Source organism: Ailuropoda melanoleuca, chromosome 7, assembly GCF_002007445.2.
Source record: "Ailuropoda melanoleuca isolate Jingjing chromosome 7, ASM200744v2, whole genome shotgun sequence".
Taxonomy (NCBI): Eukaryota; Metazoa; Chordata; class Mammalia; order Carnivora; family Ursidae; genus Ailuropoda; species Ailuropoda melanoleuca.
Genome location: NC_048224.1, coordinates 26,467,397 through 26,494,372, shown reverse-complemented (window position 1 = coordinate 26,494,372; position 26,976 = coordinate 26,467,397). Strand labels below are relative to the sequence as shown.

General features: G+C 48.7%; 1 protein-coding gene across 5 annotated transcripts in view; it reads left to right on the top strand.

Annotated features, from left to right (window-relative positions):
* The window catches only part of PAX5 (paired box 5), a 188,668-nt gene that overhangs the window by 11,890 nt on the left and 149,802 nt on the right, over positions 1-26,976 (top strand). For 4 of the 5 annotated variants that reach the window (XM_011224566.3, XM_011224567.3, XM_034664127.1 and 1 more), the window contains exons 2-5: positions 2,699-2,864; positions 8,055-8,252; positions 16,107-16,171; positions 20,018-20,146. In XM_011224566.3, the coding sequence (XP_011222868.1) occupies positions 2,699-2,864; positions 8,055-8,252; positions 16,107-16,171; positions 20,018-20,146 (558 nt within the window). The remainder of the gene's footprint in view (positions 1-2,698; positions 2,865-8,054; positions 8,253-16,106; positions 16,172-20,017; positions 20,147-26,976) is intronic. The other variant, XM_034664128.1, reaches the window with a different exon arrangement.

Genomic DNA, 26,976 nt, shown 5'->3' with positions numbered 1-26,976 from the left:
AACCTGAGGTTTCCCTTCCACGCTCTCTGTCCTTGCTGTCTGTTTCATTTAGTTTCCATGCTTCGCATCCTTCCCCTCGCTTTTCCTCTTTCCCCATCCTGCCTCCCTCTCTCAGGCTTCAGGTTTTACTTCTTTCCAATCTCAGGTTAAGAGGGAGACATTGCCTTCTCAGACCAGGTAAATTACCTCCCTGCCAGCCTTGAAATGCTCTATTGGATAGGACTGTGACTGAGGCAGAGAAGGCCCAGCCAAGTGAGTTTGGGAGCATTTCCAGGAAGTTGAGGGAGATAGGGGGTCCCAGGTCATCCTGAGTCTGGTGTCAGCTGTGGTTATATGGATCAGACTCCAAAAGAACATAGGTAGCCTTGTCTTTGTGGTCAAAAGTAGAGGGTTTGGGGACCTGCTGTCACCTAGAGTGTCCAACCCTTGCGGTTTTTCCATGATGCAAACGGTCCCAAAAGCTCACAGATGTCCTGCAGGACTGGTGTTGAACTTAAGTCCTTTGAAGGTTGCCTCTGCATTTTGGGCAGAAAGTTTAAATTGCCAGGGGTATAGGGAACAAGCAATTGGAAATGGGTCACAAGGCCTGGACTAATAGTTTATCTCAAAACTGTGTTGGATGCTTTTAGCTTCCTTTTTGTCCTTTTTTTTTTTTTTTTTTTTTTTTTTTTTTTTTTTTTNCCAGCGAGAGAGGGAACACAAGCAGGGGGAGTGGGAGAGGAAGAAGCAGGCTCATAGCGGAAGAGCCTGGTGGGGCTCGATCCCACAACGCCGGGATCACGCCCTGAGCCGAAGGCAGACGCCCAACCGCTGTGCCACCCAGGCGCCCCTCCTTTTTGTCCTCTTAGATGAGCTTGTACCAATTTTGAATTTACTTTCTTCAGTTCAGCCTGTTTTTTAATGATCTGTACAACCTTTTTTTTTATCAGGTGCTCCCAACCCCAAAACAAAGCCTTTCTAAGGCCCTTGACCAGGGGTGGCTGTCATCTTTCTGTTTTCGGTGAACTATGCAGTTTTGTTTCTAACTGCGAAATCCTGTTTGGGATGGTTTTCCTTTTTCTTATGTCTGGGGTGTTTTAGAACAATCAAAACCGATTAAAGCTCATTCTGAAAATCAGAGAGAAATTCAGCTAAGAATTAGAATTAAGTACTGTCGTTACCTATTAAATTGTGTTTTTCCTTGAAATCCACCTCAGAAATTTTGGGAAATATTCAGTTAGGACCCTCATGGAAAACTTTGGTGAATTGCTTTGGCAGTTTTAAGGAAATAGATTATGTTATGGGTGTTTTCCCCCTTTTATTTCGGATGTTGTTTATGAACGTAGATAATAATTGAGCGCTGGGCGGTTACTGGAGATGAGGTGGCTATTTTATGTTTTAGAATTGGAGTGTGTGTGTGTGTGTGTGAGAGAGAGAGAGAGAGAGAGAGAGAGACGTCTGAGATGCCCTCGCTTCCCTGGTACAGTCTAATCCCAGGCAAGTCCTATTTTGGATGGAGATTTCCCCATCGTTGGCCTCTGAGCTGCCAGTAGCATTGGTAAATAAATACTTGGACTTGGGTTTTGGCTTTTGAGTGTCCTCCGTGATGCCAGTTAGTGGCTGATTAACAGCTGCAAGGTAAATGATGTTGCTTTACTGGATCAAGGTGTTTACTGGTTTCGCTCTTCATTTACTTAGATCCCTGTTTCCCTCCAGATGGACTTTGATGTAAGAGAAGGGAGCTTATTGGGTGGAGAAGATACTTTCCCAGACTCCTTTTGCTTAAAATCCATCTCAGAGCACTTGTAAAACCTGAGACTCGGAAGCCTTCTCCAGCTTCTTTATTTTCCCCCCGAACCAACTGAAAGCTGCTTGTCAATTGCAAAAACACTCCAGAAATTCCAGGGAAACTCCTGTGTAACAAATCCTGATGTGGTAGAGTGGAATGTGATCCTCTGACCCATTTCTTTTGTGTGCTCCGAGAGGGTACAGTGGTCCAGTCTGCATGTCAGCCTCACCTTTTTTGTTTATTTTTCCCCTTTATTGAGGGATGAGCCCCATCTTTTTAAAGAAAGAGTTGTTTTTTTTTTAATCAAGGCAGCAGTTGGATTTTGTTTCAGTACTCTGCAGACACTATTTCAACAATTTTTTTTAAGTCTTCAGCCCTTGAATCAGATTGCTGATTAAAAACAAAAACCAAACAAACAAAACCCCATTTTTTTCCCCTTGAGATCTAGGTTTATTGGAGTGGTCCTTTTCACTTTTACAGATATTTGTTTAAAGGAAAAGAGTTTTGTTTTTAAAAACCTCTTTATATTTGATGTATTTTAAAACATATTTTCTCCTGAGGATCTTCCTTAGACCTCAGCATCATGCATGTAATAAGTTATGTCTCTCGTGTAGATTGGGGTCTATTACATATTCCACTGTTAACAAAAAAATACAAGGCAGATGCTAGAAACTAAAGGAAACATAGCATGGGGATGCTTGTTATCAATAGCCCGATTGACTGGCTGAAGATGGACAAAGGCAAAGGTTAACTTTAAAAAGCAATCTGAGGTGCTTGTGAAGCCTGCACGGTCAGACCCCGGGCTCAAGATATCCAGCCTGCGGCCATTTCTGATCAGAGGGCCTCTGGGTGCTTATAACAGCGGTTCTGGTACTATGTGACTGGTTCTAACCACCCTTTCCCTCGCCTTTTGTTTCTGATCTGTTTCAGGACATGGAGGAGTGAATCAGCTTGGGGGGGTTTTTGTGAATGGACGGCCACTCCCGGATGTAGTCCGCCAAAGGATAGTGGAACTTGCCCACCAAGGTGTCAGGCCCTGCGACATCTCAAGGCAGCTTCGAGTCAGCCATGGTTGTGTCAGCAAAATTCTTGGCAGGTAAAGGCAGGAGCTGCAGGCTTCCCTTGATTTTTCAAATAACGACCTAAAACATGACCCAGCAGCTGTCCAATGTGCCTGCGTCATATTGAAAATCACGGTAGCACTTCGCTAACATGCATAGTACTTTAGAGTTTGCAAAGCCCTTTCAAGGCCATTCAATTCAAAGTAGCCCTGGGAAACCCCTGTTTCGAGTGACATGTGGAATGGGGTGACTCAATCAGGAGGAATGACATGTTTTCTGAAAGTCTGGTGAATTATTCCAGAGGACCCACGAATAAGAGGTTCTTGGGAATTTCCCTTACACATCTTGGGTGAGCCTGGGGCCTGAGCAGGGCTGGGTGGAAAATCCACAAGTTATAAAATCACATAATCAAGTTCAATGTTTTATTTTAATGTAAAGCACATTCCATTTTTAAAAGTGAGCTGTCATTTTCAGTTTTGGGGTATCATCAACCTTCTTATGTTGGGTTATAGTATTTTCCTCCTTACATGTTTTGTTTTCTTTGTAGTGACAGGCATCCTAACCGCATATTAGAGAGGGGAAAAAAACCCAAACACACACTAACTCTCAAATCTGACATTTGAAAGTTGCCACTTGACCCGTCGATTTACTCCCAGCAAAATATTAACAATGCCAATTCTCCCAGAGGGAGAAATAACCCAGCCTTCGAGCACTCCTGTTTATTTTCTCTGGAGAGCCTCAGTATGATCCAGCGACGCATGTTTTAAGAGGAGGAAACAAATCTACAGAGGCCAAGTGACTGACCCAGGTCCGTCCAGCCAGTCAGTCCTCTCGGACTGGGAGGAGGCCTCAAGGACTCTTAGACCATCGGCATCCCACCATACCCCAAAGCCAAAGCCACAGGTTTTTTTCTGGGCATGTGAAGCCTTGGAAGCTGGAGTATTCTCAGGTCTAGCTGTTCAGTGCTCTCTCAGGATTTTTCTCCCCGGGTCAGAAAACAACCTTGGTCCTATAGCTTGCATTATGATTTGAGAACAGTTGCCTGAATAGAAAATACATATTTTAAAGCATGTCAGTGATATATTGTGATTTTCTGCGTGCTCTCTCCCTTTCATCTGCTAGAATTTAAGAACTTCTCTTAGATGGAGGGAAAAGCATTTTCTAACCTTGGGGAGCCTTGCTGGAGGCCAAGGGAAGAAGTTTCAAAGGCAGGGGTCTGGCATCCCCCTTGGGGACCTTGATCCTTGTCTTTCTTCCTTATCCCCTGCCCACCCCAGCTCACCTTGCAGCCAGGGAGGCTCTGGGCTCCACTCCTGTTTAGCACTCAGCGGCAAATGAGGCCCAGCCAGAGTTCAAGGAGGAAGGCTGGACATCAGCATGGTGTTCCCGTTAGACGGTGGTTTTAGGCAGGAGGATGAGAGTGAGAAAAAAGAAGAAAAATAGAGGAGAGGGAGATGAAGAGAAAAGAGAATGATTGATTTTAAAACAGAGATTAGAATAGAATAGAGCAATGAAGATAAGACAGAAGGAGAGGGAGCGAGGAAAGAAATATTTTAGACACTCTCAGTGTCAGACTTTGAGAGCCAAGTGGATCTTAGCAATTTCTTGGGAAGCCTCTTCATTGCACTGAGGGAGAGAGAGAGAAAGAAGAAGGCCCTTCCTTTGTTTTTGCTGAGACATCGTTGCTGAGCCGACATCTTGCTTGCTATTTGAAATCTTCTCAGGGCACGACGCCGAGCCCTTCTCAAAGGGGACGTCCAGATGCCCGGTCCTCATGTTCTGGTGCCCAGGAGCCGTCCACATCTCCCCTGGAGACTGAAGGGAACAAGGACCCTCCCAGGCCCAGCCGGCAGCCTCCCGAGGCCCAGAATAGATTTGTCACTAGGTAGAGTGGCACTCGGAAGTTATGCGCCGCTCCGGTGCCTGGCCGTTTGAGTTGTCAACAATAAATTGGAATTTCATAGCTCATTATTTTCATAACTAAGAACCACAGTGGACAAAATGTCACTCTAATTAAAACTGCCTTTTAAGAAACAAGTTCAGCCCTAAAACAGTGTGACTGGGAATTTCTGAACTGGGGCTGTTCCATCCACTGACTTTTTTTTTTTTTTTCGGTCATCGAAGAATTTGATGGGCGCACTCGGAGTGACAGATTATAGAGAGTGTGTTGTGTGTGGTGGCCGTGGTTTTCAGAGGCTGCATGACAAGGCAGGCAGAGTCCCTGGGGCAGGCAGAGACCCCTGTCATCTTGGGAAGGTGGCGGTTTGCCAGGAGTGTGGGCTTTCAGTCCACAGCGCTCGAGGCTGAGGAGGGGCTCGAGAGGCACAGCCTGGTGGCATGTGAGGCCCATTTAAATCCACCCAGAAAGCCCGGCTCTTGTCTTCTTTCACTGGAGCCTGGCTGGGAGGTTCAGACCATTTGGAACTGGGTGGTATGTTACACGTAATAAACACTTAGAGGATTTTAATCCGAAACACGTGCTCTTTATGTTTTGCAAAGCTTTTTCTTACCCATTCTGCGTTTCTGCCTGCGTCCTGTGAGGCAAGCTGGGCAGACATCCTCCCCTTATTATACAAACGGGGTAACAGAGGCCCAGAGAGGCTAAGTGATTTGGCCAAGGTCACACAGCTTGTTAGTGTCAGAGGCACGGACTACCATGTCCACCTCTCTACTCCCAACCTAGTGTGCCGCGTGTTGGCGGCCGCCGTCTGTCTGTCTGTTGTGTGTAAGCCCAGAGGCTGCGCGGCTCTTTCGCTGCAATGAAAGCAGTTCTTCAGTTTGATTCCTCACTTTACGTAGTTGCCAAATGGGGTTTTGTTGGGGGTGTCAGGGTTGCCTTCTAAGGGGCTGGCTGATGGGTCAGTCAAAAGGCAGACAGAGAGGTCTCGTGTCAATACCGAGGCCTGCTGTGGTTGGCGCTGCTCAGGTGAGATGGGTGGAGAGCCCTGGGTGCTGCCACCCCCCGGCCAGACCAGCGGGACAGGTGCTGGGGGAGGGGCAGCTCCCTCCTGCTGCTCTCTCCGCTGCTGCGGGAATGTCAATGTCGCAGTCTCATTCCGCTAGAAGCTTTTGAGCGCTCAGCCCAAGGTTGTGTGTGTGTCTGTAACCTCTGCCTGTAACAGGCACTCCTTGAGTAGTGAGAACTGCCTGGTAAACAGGAAAGCCTTCTACAGTTGCAAGGGATCATCACCATCATTATTGTTTTCATTTTCACAGTCAAAGCAGAAGTTCGCTCTAGTGGGAAGAAGACTGGGTTCAGAGTCAGATCTGAGAGCTGGGACTGCCTCTACCTTCCAGAAGCAAGTTGGGCAAATCACTTATTCTTCTAATCATCATTTTGCCCTTCCATAAAACCCCGCTGGCCTCTTAGGATTGATGTGAGGATCTGGATAATTTGAGGAAGAGCTCTGTAAACTTTAGAGCACTGTACCTAAATAGGGAGTTACTATGTGGACAGTAAGAAATGACTTTGTACTGTGAAATCGGAAGAGCTGCAGAGATTGCTGTGTGCCTTGATTTGGGTGCCTTTCTAAACTTCTGGCAAAATAGCATCTTCTTGGATAGTTCTTAAAGCCTGTTTGTGACTAATTACAATTTTTTGGTAATTTCATAAGAGGGAGGATAGGTTGCGTTTTGCCTTATGGTCCATGTTTCTACATGAGTCACTCTTCTCAAAGAAAGACAGAATTTCCACTTCTGCATCACCGTTCCCAAATTATGTCATCTGTTTCTAGAATATCCACTAACTTGGCCCTAACTAGATTTACCCAGGCTGAGAATTTGAGCAACTCTTTAAGTGTAACTAGTCATTGTTCTTGGGTAACATTTTTCATCCGTCCCAAGGAGCATCACCTCTTTCCCTTACCTGTTGTAAACTCTTGGTAGGTTGAGAAATTACCAGTCATGGGGACACCTGACTGGCTCAGTCGGTGGAGTGTGTGACTCTTGATCTCGGGGTCGTGAGTCCTGGCCCCACGTGGGGTGCAGAGTTTACTTAAAAAAAAAATTACCAGTCATTTCTAAAATGTCTTCTTGGCTAAAAAAATTCTCAACTGCAAGATAATCTCCTTTGCAAGAGAAGTCAAGAATTCCTCTGTAAATGTGTCGAGACCCCCAGTAGAGGCTCAGATTCAGAAAAGGAATCAAGTAATTTTTTTCCCCTGAAATGATCTTTCACGGCACTCTTCTCCCTGGTCTCGGTTTTACTGTAAAACCCTGACGTCCTATTTGTGTTAACGAGGAAGAGCTGATAGCATGGAAATGTCCTTAGAAACAGCGATTTACCTCAGGGGAGGTCCCTGGAAGAGCTGCAGTGACTTGTGGTTGGTTTTTTTTGATTGCTTGGGTTTTGACTTATATATAACACATATTTCCAGTTAATTCTGGAATCCAACACTTCTTTTAATTTTACACCAGGGTTATCATTTTCATCTTATGGCAAAAAAAAATTGCATTTTAGGGGACGGTTTCACAGAATGCAGATGGAATCTGCTAGAGGATGTGAGTGCTGGTAAATTAAAGACACAAGCCAACTTTCTGGGGAGATTTTAGCTCAGGAGGGCGGGCCTCCATCCTGGTTTGGCCAATGGGTCTTGCGTGATCCTGGACAAGGCATTTAATCTCTATGGACCCCTGTTTTATACCGACCAATGGGGACCTATTCATTTTTTCCCCCATTCATTCGTTCAAAATATTTATGTGCTTTAGAACTGTTGTGGAGATCAAATGGGAAAGCTGACTTGAAAGTTTTCTGTGAACTGTAAAATGGTAGATAAATGTGATAGAGTTAATTAATTAATACATAGCATCCGGACCAGCAATGTCCAACAGAAATAGAACGTGAGCCACGTTTGAAATTTAAAATTTTCTGGTAGCATATTAAAAAAGGGCAAAATAAACAGGTACAACTAATTTTATATATTTTATTTAGCCCAGTATATGAAAAATGTGATCACGTCAGCATATAACCAATATAAAAATTATTAATGAGATATTTTATGTTCTTTTTCTTCTACTAAGTTTTGACAATCTGGTGTGTATTTTATGCTTCTAACACACCTCAATTCAAATGAGCCATATTTCAGATGTCCAGAAGCCCCATATGGCTAGCGGTGGTGAATTGGACAGCATAGATCTAGATGTTTTCTGGACAGAGTAGCTATTTTATTGCAGATATCCATTTTGCTGGTTCTTCATGGCTAAGCTTCTTTCTCCTTGGGTCCTAGGTATTATGAGACGGGGAGCATCAAGCCTGGGGTAATTGGAGGATCCAAACCAAAGGTCGCCACGCCCAAAGTGGTGGAAAAAATTGCTGAGTATAAACGCCAAAATCCCACCATGTTTGCCTGGGAGATCAGGGACCGGCTGCTGGCAGAACGGGTGTGTGACAATGACACAGTGCCCAGCGTCAGTTCCATCAACAGGTGAGGGGCTGGTGTGTGTGGGGGGCTAGGGATCTGGGTGGAGTGGGCCATCCTGGAGGCTCTGTGGGTGCCTTTCTTAAGGATCTGGTCTCTCCATTCATCAAAGTGCCTTAGGGTTATTGGACAGGAGGGGGGCTAATGGGGCTCAATAGATCTCTCTATTGCCTTTCTCATCTTTCCAAAGTGGGCAGGAGTTCTTGGCCCAGGGAGGGAAGACATGTCAGTACCCAGGCTGCTTGAGATACTTCTGAGCCCAGAGTGATTTTTATCACTCTCTTTCCCACCCGCCTCTGTGTGTGGAGCACTTAGCAGCGAATGGTCCTGATCGGGGCCTACAAATGTCATTTCCATGCAAGCCTGTGCTCAAAGTCTTAGCACTGGCCTCTATCAGAGCTTCCCAGGAAGAAAATCCCAGCCTTCGGTTTGGGCAGAAGTTGAGCCACTGAATGTGGAAAATAGAGCCTGGACTTGAAGTTGGGAGATTTAGTTCCTTGTCCCAGCTCTGCCACTACCTCCAAGAGTGACCCTGACAAAGCTCTTCCTGTCTCTGAGAGCCCCAGACCTTGGAGGTTCTGATGTGGGTCTGTGATCTCCAAGAGTGACATCCAGGACACTAAGATGCTGTGCAGTTAGGGGGCTGCCCTCTACCCAGTTGCCCTCAGTCTCGCCCATGAAGAGAAAGAACCAGAGAAATACCATGAGTACCAGGCATGGGATCTTCCCAGGAGCCACACGGGCACCTTCTTCTCTGCAGTCTGACCCAGGATGTCTCTAATGGAGCTCTCGGAGCTTTAAAAATTCCTGAAAGAAAGTTTTCTATTGTAGATGGTACAGTCTCAACTGCCTCTAAACCCACAGAGGTCAAGGATGGAGTTGTGAGATAAGCCAAAATGATTGTTGTCTTAAACTCCACAAAGAAAAGAGAAGCCAGCAGACCGAAAGCTTGACCGGTGCCCATTTCTCCAAGGTCACAAGCGACACTTGTCAGTGTAGAGCCTATGTGGGTACAGGAGACCCCTCACCCCGGCAGAAAGAGGTGGTGAGACTAGAATGTCTCAGAGATCCCTTCTGGGCCTGCTGGCTGTTCCTTCTGTCATGACTCAAATGCACAAAATCACTGTGTGAGGTCTGTGTGGATGTTTTGAATCCTGCTATTTTATTGCCATTATTCTGTTTTTTCTTTTTTCTTTTTTAAGATTATTTATTTATTTGACAGAGAAAGAGAGCGAGCAAGAGAGGGAACACAAGCAGGGGGAGTGGGAGAGGGGGAAGCAGGCTTCCCGCTGAGCAGGGAGCCCAGGACCCTGGGATCATGACCTGAGCCAAAGGCAGACGCTTAACGACTGAGCCACGCAGACGCCCAGCCTGTTTTCTTTCTCTCAACAAATCTTTACCTTGGCCCTGACATCATACAAGGTGCTGAGAAGAGAGAGGGGAAACGGGCACATGGTCTCTTAGTCTCTGTCCTGGAGGGCCTCCTTGCCTACGGCGGGATTCTGCCGCGTGTTAGAAGTCTGCTCAGCCAGCATTAGCTGAGGAGGAAGCAACTGTTGTGGTGGGTTTGGGGGGGGTACTCCTGTTCTTTCTCTGGATTATGGGGGACTCCAGTGTGCTTTGTGAGTCCCCTGCTTCTGGCTCACCGCAGGACTTCCATCACGCGAAGCAACATGAATTTTTCCTGAGGTCTCGGAAAGCCCGAACGTGAAGTGAGGCCTGTAGCAATGAAGCCGCGGACCCCTGCTCTGCAGAGGGACATCTGCCAAACCCACGGGCAGGCCTTGGGGGCCCACGGAGCTCCCAGTGTAGGGTGTACATGTAATTGGTTTGAAAGATAACTTTAGGTTGCCCATGGGGGTCCCAAACTCTGATGCCTCTTGTGGCCAGGCAGTGATGTAACAGGTGAAGCAGGCTGGGTGTGAGGTGATAGGGAAAGGTGGGGTCTGTGGCAAACAGCGCCGCAGTATTGAAGGGGCAGGTGCTCCTCCGCGCCAGCTGAATGCTGCCAGGAATGCCGGCCCAGGGTCTGTCAGAATCTTTCCACTCTTAAAGGGAATCTGGAAACTAGGTTTTGCGTGTGCATGTATGTATGCGTGTTTGTGTATATAAAATTTCCGTATTTTTAAATGGTGGCGACTAATTTCAGTGAAAAAAAATGCCTTACAGGACAAGCATAACTCATTTGCAGGGCTCCAGCCCTTCTGTAATACAAGGATGGGAATTATTTTACAATGAGTTTATTTTAATGGATTTTAGAAAAATCTAACTAGAACACCAAGCCAGTCAGTGTGAACTTTATGGACTATCCCTCCCTTTCATAGTAAAGAACTAGTATTGCCTCATAAAAGAAGTCTATTTAAGTCGAAAAGTAAGTTACCTTAAAGGAACATAAGAAATAAATAGAGCACATAGCTTGGCGGAGGGGGTGGAGGCTGTAAGGGGCGCTCCGATGAGTGTCTAGGGAAACCGTGGGCCAGCTGATGTTTTGTGCTTGGAACTGCTCTGTGCAGCTCTGCCTGCTGGTTGCCCAGGGCTGGGGCCTTGGCTGGCCTCGGGGCCTCCTGGGTGTCCACAGTGGTGGCTCTGAGGTGTTTTCGCACCTGTGGTCTCCCGCAGCCCTCGAGGCTTAACTCTGTTCTGTGGCAGGTAAAGAAACTGAGGCCCAGAAAGGGAGTGCAGAGGAGTGATGATTTTGAGGTAGAGCTGGGAGTCGAACCCAGGTCCCCCGATGGTAAGAGGAGGATCTGAAAGAAGAGAGGCCAGGCGGAGTAAAACAGTCAGTCCTGCCCCGTGTCCGTGCACTTTGCGGCCTGTGCGCTTTGCTGCCTGTCTGCAGCTCCCCCTGTGACCCGAAGCCCTCCCCTGCGCACCCCTCTGGGGGCTCTTCTCCGGGAGCACACTCTGGCTCCTTGCTCCATTCTTCACCCAGAGCTCTTGTGCTCTCTAGCCAACCAGCCCAGCAACGAAGATAGACGTGGTGCGAGGTGCAGGACACTGTCTGTTGCTGCCTGCCAGCCCCCCACCGCCCAAGAAAGCCCGAGCCATCCCAGCATGCAGTTTTATTTTCCATATGAAGGCAAAGCTGCAGTGCGTTCAAATGGATGCAGTTTCAAAAGAACCGTCTTGCCAATGTCCACAGATTCCTCAACCAGCCCCTGCCTCCCTTGGGGGCACCTTCTCACGATTCCCCTATTTCAAACAGCTGAAGAGGGAGTGGTGGCTGGATTGGTAGCTGTCTCCACTGTCCACCCCCACCAAGGTATGCCTTCCTGCTGTCTTCTGAGAGACCAGCCTGGAACCCATGACTGACATGGAGTTAAGTGCTGAGTGTGTGGGAGATTTCCTGGGACACAAGTCATCACGTTTCTGTGACTTCTAAAGGACAAGTAAGCACTGGGATGCTGCCCAAGCTGCACCAAGGATCTTTAGAATCCAGCCTGAGTGTCCGTGGGAGCTGACAGAGACAGGCAGAATGGAGCTTGCCTTCCATTCAAGGCCCTTGGCTCTAAATCAGGGGCCAAGTAGTGGGCACTGTGGGTGGCATTCCCAGTTAGAAGGACAGTTTTCTTTAGCACCGATAGGTTGTTGTCACGTGAGAATGTTGTCACCTAGCATTGCTAGGTGTTTGGATTTTTCAAGGGAAGCTACAAATCCATGTATTTATGTAAAAGCTTCCACCTTGCAAATACTGGCAACTAATTCAAATAAAAACAAATAACCATGCAAGCCAAGCAAAGCTTGTTCAGGGATGGACGTGGCCTGGGGAAGGATAGTTTATAAACTCTACTCTTTGTCTGAACTTGGGCAGCAAGACTTCTGAGATTGTTTACCCATTCCCTCTTTCTTCTCCATGTCAGTTGATGGCCTGGGTGTCCCCTGTGGACCCTCTCCCAGCATGGCCCAGTTGGAACCTTGGTCGTGGATTCTTAGCACAGCTGATGGCCCGAGAGTCTTACTGGTCTGTGGCAGGTGGATCAGTGCTGTGGATGTGGGAAGGTCTTCAGCCCTGTCTTCCTAATTTCCTTTTTTTTTTTTTTTTTTAAAGATTTTATTTATTTATTCGACAGAGATAGAGAACAGCCAGTGAGAGAGGGAACACAAGCAGGGGGAGTGGGAGAGGAAGAAGCAGGCTCCTAGTGGAAGAGCCTGATGTGGGGCTCGATCCCATAATGCCAGGATCACGCCCTGAGCCGAAGGCAGACGCTTAACCGCTGTGCCACCCAGGCGCCCCCCTAATTTCCTTTTTAAATGTGCCATGATTTTCTTTTTCAGTGTAATTGTGTATGGGGCGGATGGGGGGATGTGTCTGAAAAGACCTAGCCTTTCAAAGAAGTGAGGGTGATGTTGAAATCGGGTCCTTACAAATGCCTCTAATACCTGAAGTCCCTGGAACGCTAGTCCTTCAGCTTCTAAATGGATTTGGAATGCAAATAGGCTTCACGTCTCCTATAGGAAATATTTAGCAGAGGGACTGCTTCCTTGGAATGTGGTCCAAAGAAAAGTGCTCAGGCATGGGACCTGGAAGTCTGGGTTGACCTGCGGTGTGACCCCGAGCAAGTCACTCGAGCACTCTGGGCTTTGGTTTTCCAGTTTGGAGGAACTGGTTGATTGCTGAACTCTCTTCCCTGTCAGACCATCTAGGATGTTCACATGGCTAGACCTTTTAGTGTTAAGTTCCAGTTAGCCAGACTGTCTCTGGTTTAGAGAAGGTCCGGAGTGTGACTCTTATTGTGACAAGGCTTGAGGATTGCTTGTTAATTTTAAATTTTTAAAGAATTGGTATGATTCAATTAGTCTTGCTCTTCCCACTACCATTTCTTCTCAGTGGAAGATAATGCTCTTTGTTCTTTTTTTTGGCAGCCGCTGCCAGCTGCCAGCAGATGGGCAAAATCTCTATCCCTGGGGACAACTTTGGAGGGTTCCCTAACTCTGGTCTCCCTTATAAACGACAACCCCACTGCAGCCTTAAAATAAGGTGTGGGGATGGCTGCTTTCCCCTCCCCAACTCCTAGGGGGGAGTGGAAAATATGAACTTTTAAGGTTGAAGCTGTTCTTTTTTAAGGCATTTGTGGAAAATATGAACTTTTAAGGTTGAAGCTGGTCTTTAATCGTTATGAAGATACTACTGAAAATAATAGCTAACATGTATAGAGAATTTATTATGCAGTAGCTACTATTCTAGATAATTAATTAGTTTAATTCTCATAATAACCCTATGAGGTAGGAATGACTCTTAGTCCCACTTTGCAGATGAAGAAACTGAGGCAGAGAGGTTAAGTAATTTACTCAAGGCCATGCAGTTGGCAAGTTGGAAAACTGGGGTTCAAACTCTAGTAGTCTGATTCTGAAGCCTGTCTATGTATGTATGTATATAATTTTTTTAAAAAAGATTTTATTTATCCATTTGACGGAGAGAGAGAGAGCGCACGAGTGGTGGGGAGGGGCAGAGGCAGAAGGAGAAGCAGACTCCCTGCTGAGCAGAGCTGATCATGACCTGAGCCAAAGGCAGCCACTTAACCCCCTGAGCCACCCGGCGCCCCTTGAAGCCCGTGTATTTCGTCAACGTGCTGCAGCTGCCCCTCGATGATTTACGACAATCGATAATGTCTTACCAACCAAATGACTTAGCAATATTTTAAAAGAAAATAAGGAAAATATACTTTTCTTTGTTTGTTTTAATTTAATGGCCAGACAATACTTTGAAAAGTTAGGACTTTATGCTGGAAGTACTGGGAAATAGTTTTGATGTATTTTACCATGTTTCTGTGTATACTAAACCATAGCATAGGTACACTGTATTTACATCTGGGGTATCCACATATCCACACGGAGCTATATCTCTGTAGACACACATGTGTCCACAGAGAAGGTGACTTACACAAACATTAGATCAGATTCTAGCTTAATTCCAGGTGGTCCAAAAGACTACTTCACTCCCGGGTCCTCGTAAATATCCTCCACGTTTGCGAAGTTAAAGTAAGCGGTTCGAATATTGGAGAAAACAAGCACACACTGAATGCATTTGATGCAACACTTACACTGACTCGCAGGAAAGGGCAAAGGACCCTGGAGGTTCAAGGGGCCTGGACTCCAGAGGACCCACGCTTGGGCTGTGATGTGAAGGGAAGTGTCCGTTCCAGGCCCTCAGCCGAGCATGCTGAGCAGCCTGGGTGCCCACCACTGAGCTGTGAGATCGCGGAGGGCAGAGGCCATAACCCAGTGAGGGTTTCCTCACTGCTCTCCATTTGTACAAGCTGGAGACCCAGTGCAGCTTGAAACTTGGCTTCCAGAAATAGTGGTCTGGAATGTGAAAAAGGCTCTCCTGTGTCATTGAGTGAAGAGAGCAGGATACAAACTGTGTACATGGTTTAATCTTGATTTTGCTAACAGAAAATGGATATTTCATGATATGCATAGGAATTTAGCATAAAGGAGATACACTGAAATGTGATTTTATTTATTCATTTATTTTAAAGATCTTATTTATTTCTTCGACAGAGAGGGAGAGAGGGAACACAAGCAGGGGGAGTGGGAGAGGGAGCTGGCTCCCCACTGAGCAGGAAGCCCGATGCGGGGCTCGATCCCAGGACCCTCAGATCATAATCTGAGCCAAAGGCAGACACTTAGCAACTGAGCTATCCAGGCATCCCTGAAATGTGATTTTAGATGTCTTCTTTATATTTATTGTCTAATAGTCTGCAACGAGCACAAAGTGCTTTTATAATTAAGAAAAACTCTAGATGTTCTTTTAAAAGGTAATAGTTGGAGGCTGGAGTAGAACTTTTCCAAAGAAGCTGAACATTGTCTTACTGCCCACCCTTCTCCCAAATGGCAGGGAAGGAACTTTCGTGTAGACTCCACAGGGGCTTCTGGCCTGGCCCTGGTTGGTTACTCTGTGACACACAGGGCTTGAGGTCTCACGGAGGAGACCCATATGGGTGTGTTGTTCCAGAAAGAAATTTACAGACCAAACTCCCCAGAGCCCAGCATTCTGCAGAGGCACATCAGAGCCAGCAGGTCCAAAGGGAAGGCAGTACCGCTATTACCCTTTTTATACAGTGGGCTTTTCTGGAAGATCCCTCCCCCCCAAAGGATTTAATTACTTAAAGTAAGTAGAGTGGTCTGTTCCAACTCCCTCAGTGTATTGAGGCCCATAACGGAATGGACTTGCCCAGGGTCACTATCAACTTCATCATATTCGAACTAGAGCAAGGTCTCTGGAAAGACAGCCCGGGACACCCCTGGCTCCTGGCCCTGTTGGAGCCTATCCATGAGATTTTGTTTTGGAGGGTTCCTCGTAGCAAAGCCAAGCCAGCACTTTCACCCTTTTTAGGTTGAGAGCAGTGCACATCCGCTTCCTTGAGAATTTTTAACAGGTGGAGATGCGACGCCTCCTGTGGCTCTCTGAGGCAGAGAAACCGAGAGCACATGGGCCCCCAGCGAGCAGAGAGGTCACCTGGTTCAGTCCCATCATTCCACCGAGGAGGGGCAGAGGTCCAGGGAAGGGAAGAAACTCCTGAACTACCGAACGTCACTCAGGGAGTTCTTTATGGAGCTGGAGCTGCTCCAGAGGAAAAGATGCCCATTCGTAACATGAACATATCATCCTTTTTCTACAGAAGAGGCCCTCGAATCCCAGACAGGGGTGTGAGTTATCCAAAGACACCCAGGGAGGTAGGGGCTGAGTTGGGACTAGTCCGTAGCTCTTCTAACCTCCTAATTCCCCATCTGGGGTCATAACCTCCCTCCTCCTCTGCCCCAGCTTGATGGGCTTTTCTGGTTGTCTGTGCATAGCTAGTTGAGGTATCTTCTCCATAATGGTAAATGGCCATTTATTTTCTTCCCAACTGTCCACAGGATCATCCGGACAAAAGTACAGCAACCACCCAACCAGCCGGTCCCGGCTTCCAGTCACAGCATAGGTAAGAAGAACTTTTAAAAAAAATTTAAAAATCTAATGGGATCCAAATATTCTAAAGAACTTTTAATCATTCTTACGGACAGATAATTCTGCATAAAACACTTCGGCACACGTACTAGTGCGCCTTCTTTGTCATTCTCCAAGGGCTGAACCTGGTAAATGAATTTTATAAATACTGCTAAAAGGTTTTGAATTTTACTGATTATTATGATAAATAGCTTTCACCATGAGACAGAAAATTGAAATCTAAGCCAAAAAAAAAAAATCCACTAATGGGGGTCTATAGAATGTCAGATAATTAAAGTAATAAATCAAGAAAGGGATACTTATTCATAACATTTTCTGCATCATTAGTCAGTAAGTAGTTTTGAATGTGTTTTTTTCTTCTATCAACCAGCCCTTCCACAATTCTTTGTGCACTTGCAGTCTTGAGTGAAGATGTGGCAAAACTTCCCAAACTTTCTCTTTCTCTCTCTCCCCCCACCTCACTTCGATCTCATGTACTCCGTGAGCTATTGAGGGCTGTGGTGGGGTTTTTGACACTTACACGGGAGAGTCTGAGTGAGCGTGACTTGTGAGCCTGGGGGTCCTATTTCCTACTACTGAGGCATTCAGAAGTTTCTCGTGCTTTTCCCTTCCCCGCACAGACTGTGAGATGACAGTGACATGTGTCTATTTAAGGCACATTATTTCTCCACTTGGGAAAAGGAAACACCTCTGGGGGGAAGGTTATTCTCCTATAAGAAAGTGGTGACCATTCAGTAAGCCTCTGACAGTCCCTGTCACTGTCACTTAATAATGCCCGAGACTGTGTAATGTTTCCACATCTTTGTCACGCCCTCTTTAACTGCAAACTTGAACTCCCCGTGGTGATGGGGGATGGGCAGAGGCCAGGCTTATACTTCCAGCTCTGCCATTAACTCATCCAGTGAACTGTGTAAGTCCCTTTACTTCTCTGGGCCTCAGTTTCCCCATTTGTGGACCGAGGTGCACAAACTAGGTGCTCCCTGAGGTTTCCGATCCTCCATGGTTGCCTCTTTGGATAAAGGTAAGAGAGAGATTTATTTATTTGAGAGAGAGAGAGAGAGAGAAAGAGAGAGCATGAGCAGGGAGCCTGATGCGGGGCTCGATCCCAGGACCCTGGGATCATGACCTGAGCCAAAGGCAGATGCTTAACCGACTGAGCCACCCAGGCACCCCTAAAATAATTATATAAGACTGATGATTCACAGACCTGTACCCCTGAAACAAATAATACATTATATGTTAGTTAATTGAATTTAAATAAAAAAAATTTTTAAAAAATTAAAAATTCTTTATTTAGTAGTCCATTCAAAAATTGTTTGCTAGGGGCGCCTGGGTGGCTCAGTCGTTAAGCATCTGCCTTCAGCTCAGGGCGTGATCCTGGAGTTCTGGGATCGAGCCTCACGTCAGGCTCTTCCGCTGGAAGCCTGCTTCTTCCTCTCCCACTCCTCCTGCTTGTGTTCCCTCTCTCACTGGCTGTCTCTCTCTCTCTGTCAAATGAATAAATAAAATCTTAAAAAAAATAAAAAAAAAAGTGTTTGCTAAGCTTCTGCTTTGCCAGAGACTAGTGTTTTCAAGGAGGCAGGACCTAATCCCCATCTCAAGGGCTTCTCAGTCTAATGGGGGAATGTAACTAAGAGAAGTTTGCAGAACACCGAGATAAGGCTCGAGAAGAAAGAACAGGGCTCTGTGTGAGCCAAAGGAAGGGTACTACCAGCTCTGTTGAGCTGGGGTGAAGAGGATTGAGGAAGGTACCTGGGAAATGTTTGGTGCTGAGATTTCACTTGTAGCTTTAACTATGTCAGATCACGGAGCAATGAATACCAGACTAACTGATAATATTCGTTCAGTCTGGTTAGAGGAACGATTCTACTTGTAGGTCAGCAGAATGCTTTGTTTTGTCTCAGAAATTTTTATAAAAAAAACCTATCTTATATGTGTGCAGCCTTTTATAGTTGACAAATTTATGGAGGCCAGAGGAAACAGAAGTTGAGAGATTAAATAACTAGCCCAAGGGCACACTGCTCGTAAGTGGTGGAGCCCAGAATTGGAACCTGGGTCTTTTGAGTCTAGTGCAATCACAAAATATCATTGGCTCTGTCAGCAACATGGCGACCTTGGTTATATGTGGTTGTTTTTTAAAGTACCAAATGCCTTGTGATCTTCTTTCTTCCTCTGTTCTTTGCACCTTAATACAGAAAAGGTTGTGAGATTTGCATAAATCTATTTTGAGGAGCTTCTTCTGGTGAAGGAAAAGAGAAGTTAACGATTTCTACTTGTGTGCCTCCTAAGGAAGATCTAAAAATCTAAGTCAAATATGAGAAGAAAGGCACTGTTCCCTCTAGGTCTGTGGGAGCAAGAGCTGGAAATGCTCCAAGGAAAGCAACAAACAGCTTCTCTTGCAATCACCACCATTTCTTGTAATTTCCTACACTTTAGAGTCAAAGGCGGCTCCACCTGCCTGCAGCTAGTTATAGCCCAAGGAAATGTGTCTGAGATGGGTTTGTAGGTTTTAATGAACCAAGGAAGAATTCCCACAGCCCAGAAATGGAAATTCAGCTGGATAGCTTGTGAGGACCCTGACGACTGACTGGTCTTTCCCTTGGACTCTGGGGTTAGGCGTTAATGTGAAACTTGCACAAAACCTCCCCTCGCCTGTGCTTATCCTTAGGAATGTAGAGACCTGGCCTCAGTCACAGGAAGTCACTAACCTCAGCCCACATTTCCGGACAGGGGAAATCTAGACTTAAAGTCAGTAGACCCAAGGCTAAGTCCCAGTGCGACTGTTCACTGGCTGGATGGCATTGAGCAAATCCCCTCACCTTGTGGAACCTCATTTATCAAATGAGGAAAATAATAGCACTTTAGATTGTTGCAACCATCAAATGAAAAGCCCTGAACTAATGGGAAGTATAGTATTGTTTTTCATGATTTCTTAACAAGGAACAGGTTACTCTAGGGGTTCAGACTTCAGCTTCTGAGTTCTGTGGCTTTGGGCAAGTCACTTACCTTTCTCTGAGCCTGGGTTCCCTTTCCTTTCCAATGAGATAATAACATTGCCTCCCTCATAAGACTGTTCTTAGAATTAAATAAAACAATGCCTCAATAATGCCTGGCATGGAGCAAGTTCTCAGAAAACATTGGTTATCATTATTATGTATATCAATATATATGATGTGTGCACAATATATATTCAATATATAGTATATCATTATTACATAATTAATTACATATTACCTATTAAAATCTGGGTTAACTGGAGGAGAAAAGACAGTGAGGAACTATAAAAAGAAGGAACGGTTTGCCATTTGGAGTTTTGTTGGCTGAGTGTATACGAGTGTGCAGGTATTTTTGTCTGCACGGATGGGTGGGTATGTAGCAGGGAATGAACCTGCTTAATGAGGAGTCTAGGTCCTTTTTTTAGCACTGGCTGGTGGTGGGCCCCAGCTCCCCCCTCTCTCTTCTCCATTCCCCTGCTTCCTGCCTCCTTGGACAGGCTGGGATTTGAGCTAGTGCCCTTCTGACAGTGTCCCGTGCTCCCTTCTGCACCGCCAGTCCTCCTAGCTGCCCATCTTCTGTCTCACTCCGGCCCCCAGGGAAGCAGAAAACCTGAGCAAAGGGCCCCGAGGGCTGCTCCCATCGCCCAGGTGTAGCGGCTGCCTCAGGGAGAGCGCCCGCAGCGCACGCCCCGTCCCGCACTCCCGCGGCTCCGCAGCCGCATCAGCCCAGTGTAGGGGAGTGACTTTGTTCCGGCTGGCGGCCCGCAGCGCCCGCCCCCACGGCCCTCCCGCCGGGCCCTGACCGCCCCTCTCCCTCCGCGCAGTGTCCACGGGCTCCGTGACGCAGGTGTCGTCGGTGAGCACGGACTCGGCTGGCTCCTCATACTCCATCAGCGGCATCCTGGGCATCACGTCCCCCAGTGCCGACACCAACAAGCGCAAGAGAGATGAAGGTAAGAGATGCCCAGACATCTGTCGGGGATGGACCCGACCTGGGGCGCTCAGTCCGGGTAGGAAGCCAAGATGCCCCCTGAGTGCCTGTTTGTCCGAGAGCACCTGAGTCCCCAGGCGGGGTGGACACGGGAAGGGGCCGAGTGCCGGGGAGAGGGTGCTAGCTGGGACTGGGCGTTTCTCACTGGCCTGCCCTCCTCTTCACCCCTTGGGCGCAGGAAAGTGGGCCTGGCAGAACCCTTGTGGCCTGAGCTTTGTGGTGTGTAAGAAGACCCGTGTGCAAATCTGATGCCTGAGGGCAGGGTGTGCAGGGCGTGAGCATAGGTTGTCCCTTCTATGAGCATAGGTTGTCCCCTCTGCGGGGGAGCCTGGGAGCAGAGGGGGTGCAGGGCGCCCTGCAATGAGAGGTCAGCGGGTGGGTTCTTGAAGGGCTCTGCACACTCTCCTAGAAGGCCTCCAGCAGTAGGGATGGTGGGGGGTTAGGAAGTGAATCATCTCATCTCAGCCCTTGGGCCTGGAAGGAAGGAGCACTGTGGCCTCCCGGGGATTACAAAGATGACAATCTTCCCAGTTGGATTTCCTCAGCCCCTGAGTGAGCCTGCTGCCTGGGTCTCTGGAGCGGGCGTCTCCGTCCCGGACATGGGCCTACCTTCACCTGGCTCTCCGTTGCCTGGACGGGCTGCCAGTGTGGCTGATGTTAATGGGTTTGAGAGGAGAAACGAACCCCTGGGAATCTGTAAGACCTTCGTCAGGAAAGGAAAAAAAAAAAAAAAAGCCGCCCGTGGTCTAGGGCCTGAGAGCCGCATGACAGAAATCTTGATTCAATTATTCTGTTCTCAGCACAATTCCCTTTCTCGGCTTCCTGTAAGGGATGTATGTTCTCGTGAGCACATGCCTAAGTACTTAAGATCTGTAACTAGAAAATTGAGTCGGCCCAGCGGTGGGCTGGCCTGTGGTCTGCGTGTTCCGGGCAGAGCAGAAGCTGGGCCCGGGGCCTCCGTTTGGAGCTGAGGGGGCACGTGGGGATGGTTCACGGCTTCGGAACCTGGCTCACCTCTTTCCCCTGTTCTTGGCACTCGGAGCAGATGTCAGAAGTCTTTAACTCAGCGGGCGGTGTGCTGTGATGCCGCAGGAGGCAGCAGGCCTACCATCTTTGTTGGCTTATGGGGTTGATGCTGTCATCTTTTCTCCCATTGTCACCTGGACTCGCAGCAGATGCGCCCAAGCTGGGGCCCAGCTGTGTTTGATCACGGTGGAGGCGTGGGTTGCGTGATGCTCCCTCACAGGCTGAGGGATCCCGGCAGAGATTTTTGGAGAAATTAAAAAAAAAAAAATCTGGTTTGACGTTTACCACCAGACAGGTCCTGTTTTGCGGGGGGAGGCTGTTTTACCGTGTTTGTGGAGCACCGTACTGGCTTTCAGTCTCTGATCAGCAGCCACTGTTTAGCTTCTCACGCTGCTTTACAAGTTCTCGAGGGGCGCCTGGCTGGCTCAGTCGGTAGAGCCTGCAACTCTTGTTCTTAGGGTCGTGAGTTCAAGCCCCACGTTGGATGTGGAGCCTACTTAAAATAGATAAATTTTAAAAAATCAATAAAATGTATTGAGTGGTCAGCATGCAGGTGTGTTGTTGGTCTAGACTGCTCTGTGCCATCAGATCATTCCTTGAGGTTGGTGGCCCATTTGGGGTGTTGACCTTTAAGAAGGACAGTGACAGATAGAGATGTGTCCAGGGGGGCGTAACCTGGATGGACAGGGATCTGGATATCATTGCACCTGGAGAACACCTTGAGGCACTAGGGTTGTTTTGATACCATGAAGAGAAGAATGAGCAGGACTGGATTATTGCCTTCAAATATTTGGGGGGCTGGCATGGAAGGCGAGAGGAATGAGACTTTGCTGCATGGCCTTCAAGGCCAGCATGCAGCAGATGCCCAAGAGATTTCAGCTCAGTGTAAGAATGAATGTGTAAATGTGAGAGTGGTCTGGGGCAAACGGGGACTACCTTGAAAGGTAGTGAGTACCCCGTCACTAGAGGCATGGAAGTGGAGCTTAGGTGACCATGTGCTGGGGCTGCTGCACAAGAGAATCAAGGATTAGATGCAGGATTGGATGATCTTTGAGATCAAGTCCTGATCCTCAGAAAGACCTGGGAAGTGATCTAGTCTGTGGTCTGGGGGCTCAGGGGAATGATTTGATGATGGCCCTGGAAGCTGACAGGACTGGGCAGAGCGGGAGGCACAGTTGGCAACCAGAGCCTCCCCTCCTCCCCCACCTTGTATCAACAGGAGTGTATTGAGCGGAGAGGTGGGCAGAAGCGCCCTTGCTCCCACCAGCACACCCCTGGGAGGAGTATTCCTGGGTGCTCCCTGCTGCCCTTTCCTGACCTCCCTCTGTATCTCCCTGGATCCTTGCATTGGCTTCAGGGGGAGTTAAAGAGGCAGAAATCACCACCGCCATCTTAGAGGGGGAGGAAACCATGGTCCCAAAGAGTTCTGTGACATTGGCAAAGCCACACAGCCGGTGTGGCCTGGGGAGTCGGGAAGAGCTGGAGAGCCCCCGAAGGCCTCAGCTCGCGATGTTTTCCCACTATCTGCTACCCGCCGGCCCCTCCAGAGAGATGCTTTGGAGGCAGAGCGGCCTGCGGCTGGGCAGAGCCTGGGAACAGCGTGAGGAAGAGTTTCAGGCAGAAGGGCCTAGACGCAGGTTGGGTGCCCCTTGCCGCAGACCATGCCACTGCTTTCCTCAGGAGCCCTTGGCAGCCTGAGGGAAGGGTCAGGAGGAAGAGAGGCAGAGAGGGCCATGGGGAAGAGGCCAAGAGGAATCCTTACTCCCATTTCTCAGATGAGGTGACTGAGGCTCTGTAAGGTGGAGTCACTTGCTCCATTCCACTTTGCAGTCATCTCCAGCTAGGATTTGGGCGTTTTCCTGGTGCCACACTTCTGCCCAGGCCGCAGGGCAGGGGGTGGCGGTACTAGACTCTAGTCACAAAGGGCCTGACCTGTAGAGCTCACGGGCAGGCCGGCAAAACCAGCAAGCCCAGAGGCCCTCCAAAGGGCAGCGTGTAAGGTGGTGCTGTGATGGGCAGTGGTTCCAGAGGGGGAGAGCCAGGCAGGGAGGGGCTGATGTTGACCAAAGGGATCCAGAAAGGCTCCTCCTAGGAAGTGGCCCTTTATCAAGGGAAGAATATTTGACATTGCTTCTGTCTTTAAATTTAAAATAATTAAAATCACATGGAATTTACAGTGAGTCCCCCAGTTGCCCTAGCCACACTTCAGTGTTCAGTTGCCTCCTGATGTGCCTGCCGGCTACTGTACTGGGTCATGTGGCTTTGGTACAAGTGCTTGGCACATAATAGGTGCTCAGTAAGTGCTCCTTGGTGGAATGGGTCAGTCACATGCCTGTGGAGGGTTCGTAATTAGTAAGCAGGGGGAGTGGGTAATCTCCTCAACCAGAGGGTTTCTGTTTGGTATTTTGGGCTTCCACAGAAAGCTCTATTTGAATAAAGAGTTCTGTAGCAAAAACAAACAAGTTAGAACAACTGTTGGACTAGTGGGTTGCCAAGGGCCCTTTCAGTCTAGAAATTCGAGGACTTTCCCCGGGACGCTTGCCTCCAAGATTGGCTTTGGGGATATGGCCACTGTGTCCAAACCTCAGATGAGCTGCGTGTGGCTCAGGTGGCCGAGAAGGCCCTGGGGCCTCTGAGAGCAGAGCTGGGGCTGGCTGAAGGAAGCCATGGGGAGACAGAGTACAGCTCAATGCGAGGAACAGCTTCCAAACAATAGCCAGGCTGGGCCAAGCATGGGAGCAGAGGCTGGTAAGGTAATGAGCATCCTGTCATCAGATGTTGAGCAGGGGCTAGACAAAGGAGAGGCGGGAGAGCCAAAGGAGACATTCTCATTGGACTCCATGACTTTCGAGGCCAATTCCCATCTGGGCAGCACGTGCTTCTCTGACTGTCTGAAACTGGTTCTACTACTTGTTTTCCTGTCCTGCCCCCACTCAGAGGCGGCCATCCCCACGGACTTGACTGGGCAGAGGCCGCTCTGCGCGTGTGTCTCTCCCTGGCCTGTTCCCTGGCACAGGCACAGCGCCCAGAGACGCTCTGGAGGCTTGCGGATGGTCCTGAGGGTCAGGCTGCCCAGACGTGGGACGCAGCCGTCTCTCTACTTGGGCCAGCCCGAGAGCTCTCACGGAGAAGTCTCTGGCATGGGCCTCGGGAATCCCACTGGGCTAGGGGGACAGAGCCTGAAGCGGGCCTTCCCTCCCCAGAAGGCCCGGAGGAGGTAGTGGCAGGGCTGGACTCGGTGGAGCAGCCGGAGCTGTGAATAGCGGCCATGGGTGAAAGGGCAGCCCTAGACCCTGTTTCTTCCTGGGCCTTTGATCTCTGGTGGGGCCTGTCCACCACCTCTGGGGCCCCCATTCCAGTCCCCTTGACTTCCCCTCCTCTCTTCGCCCCAGAGTGTGAAAGGCCCCTAACACACCAAGGTCAGCTGAGTGAGAAGCCCTTTCGCTAGCTCAGAAGCTGCCCAGTCGAGCACCCGGGTGGACTGGGGGAGCCTCAGCTGCTTTGGGGGCAGTAGAGGCTGCATTGCAGGTGGGATTTCTGGCCTTCTGGACCCTGGAGTGCTCTCTGCCTGAAGAGGGCACAGGAAAGGCGTCTAAAACCCCTACTGGCCTGTCCTTTCTAGGAGATGCCAAGTCCAGCAAGACCCTCAAGGAGAGGTTTGGGGGCATTTAGCAGGGGCTCCTGAAATGACTGGACCTACCCCTCTTTCTGGAGGTGCCTGTCTCCTCTCTGTCTTTGTGTCCCTCCCTGTGTCTTTCATTTGGGGGTGCATCTGCCTCTGTTTGTGTTAATAGACTTTTTCTGGGTCTGCTTCTGTCTCCTGGTCTAGTGCGCGTGCTCTCTCTCTTTCTCCCCCTCCACACACACTCTCTGTCACACACTGTCTCTCTCTCTCTCACACACACACACGCACGTCCTCTCTCTCACACATGTACTCTCACAACACTCTCTTTGTCACACAATCTCACACACATATAGTGTCTCACACAAACCCTCTCTCTCTCTCTCACACACACACACTTTCTCTTTGTCATACACTCTCATCTCATATACAGATACACTCCCCCCACACCACACACATTCTCTTTCACAACACTCTGTCATACACTCTCACACACATACACATAACCTTTTACACACACACACACACACACACACAACCTGTCTCTCATTCCTCTCTCTTTCTCTCATCCATACTCATTCATTTTCTCTCTTATATTTGCTCTTGGTCTCCCTCTTACCAGCTCTCTGCTCCTCTCTCGCCCAGGTTGGAAGTCCCAGCCCAGCCCTGCTCTGCAGACCTCAATGGGAACCACTGCAGGGAGGGAAGGCCTTTCAGAAGCTCCCAGACCACACAAGGCCCAGGGCCCCCCTGAACGTGGGCAGACCCTGATCTTCTTCTTTTAGGACCCTTTTCCTTGCCGGACACTCAGACCCTGTCTGCTGCTCCAGGGCTTGGGATGGAAGCTGGGAGCAGAAGGTGCAGACTCTCAGACTTCCTAGAAGGGAATGGGATATGTGGAAAGGTCAGGATTCCCGAGTTATAGGCAGCCCTTGCTTCCACAGATCTCCCATCTCTGGAGAGCCCCAAATAAGATGGTGAGGCATTGAGGCAAGGACACAGGCTCACAGGCCAGGGACAGACTGATCTGAGGACTTCCTGTGCTGACATCTTTGACAAGTTACTTAATCTCTCTGACCCTCTACTTTGTCATCTGGAAAATATAGGTAGCACAAGCCTGGTGGGTTCTTGTGAGGATAAAATGAAATCATACCCTTAAAGTGTTTAGCCCCAGCGCCTGGTCATAGAAAAAGCTTAATCAGTGGCCACTGAGGGAGACTGGGGCTGGAGGGTGTGAGGCCAGCCCCACGCGGAAGGCAAACAGGCTCCAGCCACAGCTCTCTTTGGCGGCTGAACCCAGCGGATCTGCCCACCGCCGACTTCCTGTTTGTGAGACTACTGTTGTGCCATCAAGACTGAACAACAGTGCCCCCACGTGTCAGCAGCAAAACGAAGGGCCACTTGCTTTCCTTCACTTCCTTTCCTCGGGACCTTGTCTTCCAACCCTTGATGGAAGAATAAAAGGATCAAGTCTCAGTTTTCCACAAAAAGAGGCCCTAGGTACGCAAGAGAGGTTCCAAGATAGAGGGCAGAAGGCAGAGCACCTGGGCCTGGGAGGGCTGGGGGTGGGGTCACCAGCTTGGACCTCAGGCCTCCCCTGTTGGAGTAAAGGGCCTTGGAACATTTAGGACATATCGTTCCAGTCCTTATTCAGCTGGGAAAACAGGCTTGGAGAAGAGAAGGGGTCTGACTGGGTCACAGAGTAAAAATCTGGAAAACCCAGAGGGAGAGAATGGACTCCTCAGAATCTCCTTGGTATCCCGCTGCTATTCGATGTGACAGCTCTGTTTCTTCTTTCCCATCTCTCCCATTCTCCTGGGTCTGGCTGCGGCCGCCACTGTGGAAAGCCACCAGCAACCCCATCAGCCTGTGCTAGGAGGCTGGGGGAGACTGGGGTGAGGGGGTCTGACCCCTAGTGATCTCCCAGGGATGACCTCAGCTCTTGACAACGAGCCCTGACCTTGCTGCCTTGCCTCCCATTCCTCGTCTTCATCCCTTCTGTGCTCCCACTCCCTGTGCTTTTCTCTGAGCCTTCCCGTCTCTGAGCCATTATCCACGCAGGGCCTTCCAACAGGAATGCTGTCCTTAAGGCTGGTCTGTTGACCTGGCCTGGTTCCCAGAGCCAGCCCACTCCATGAGGGCAT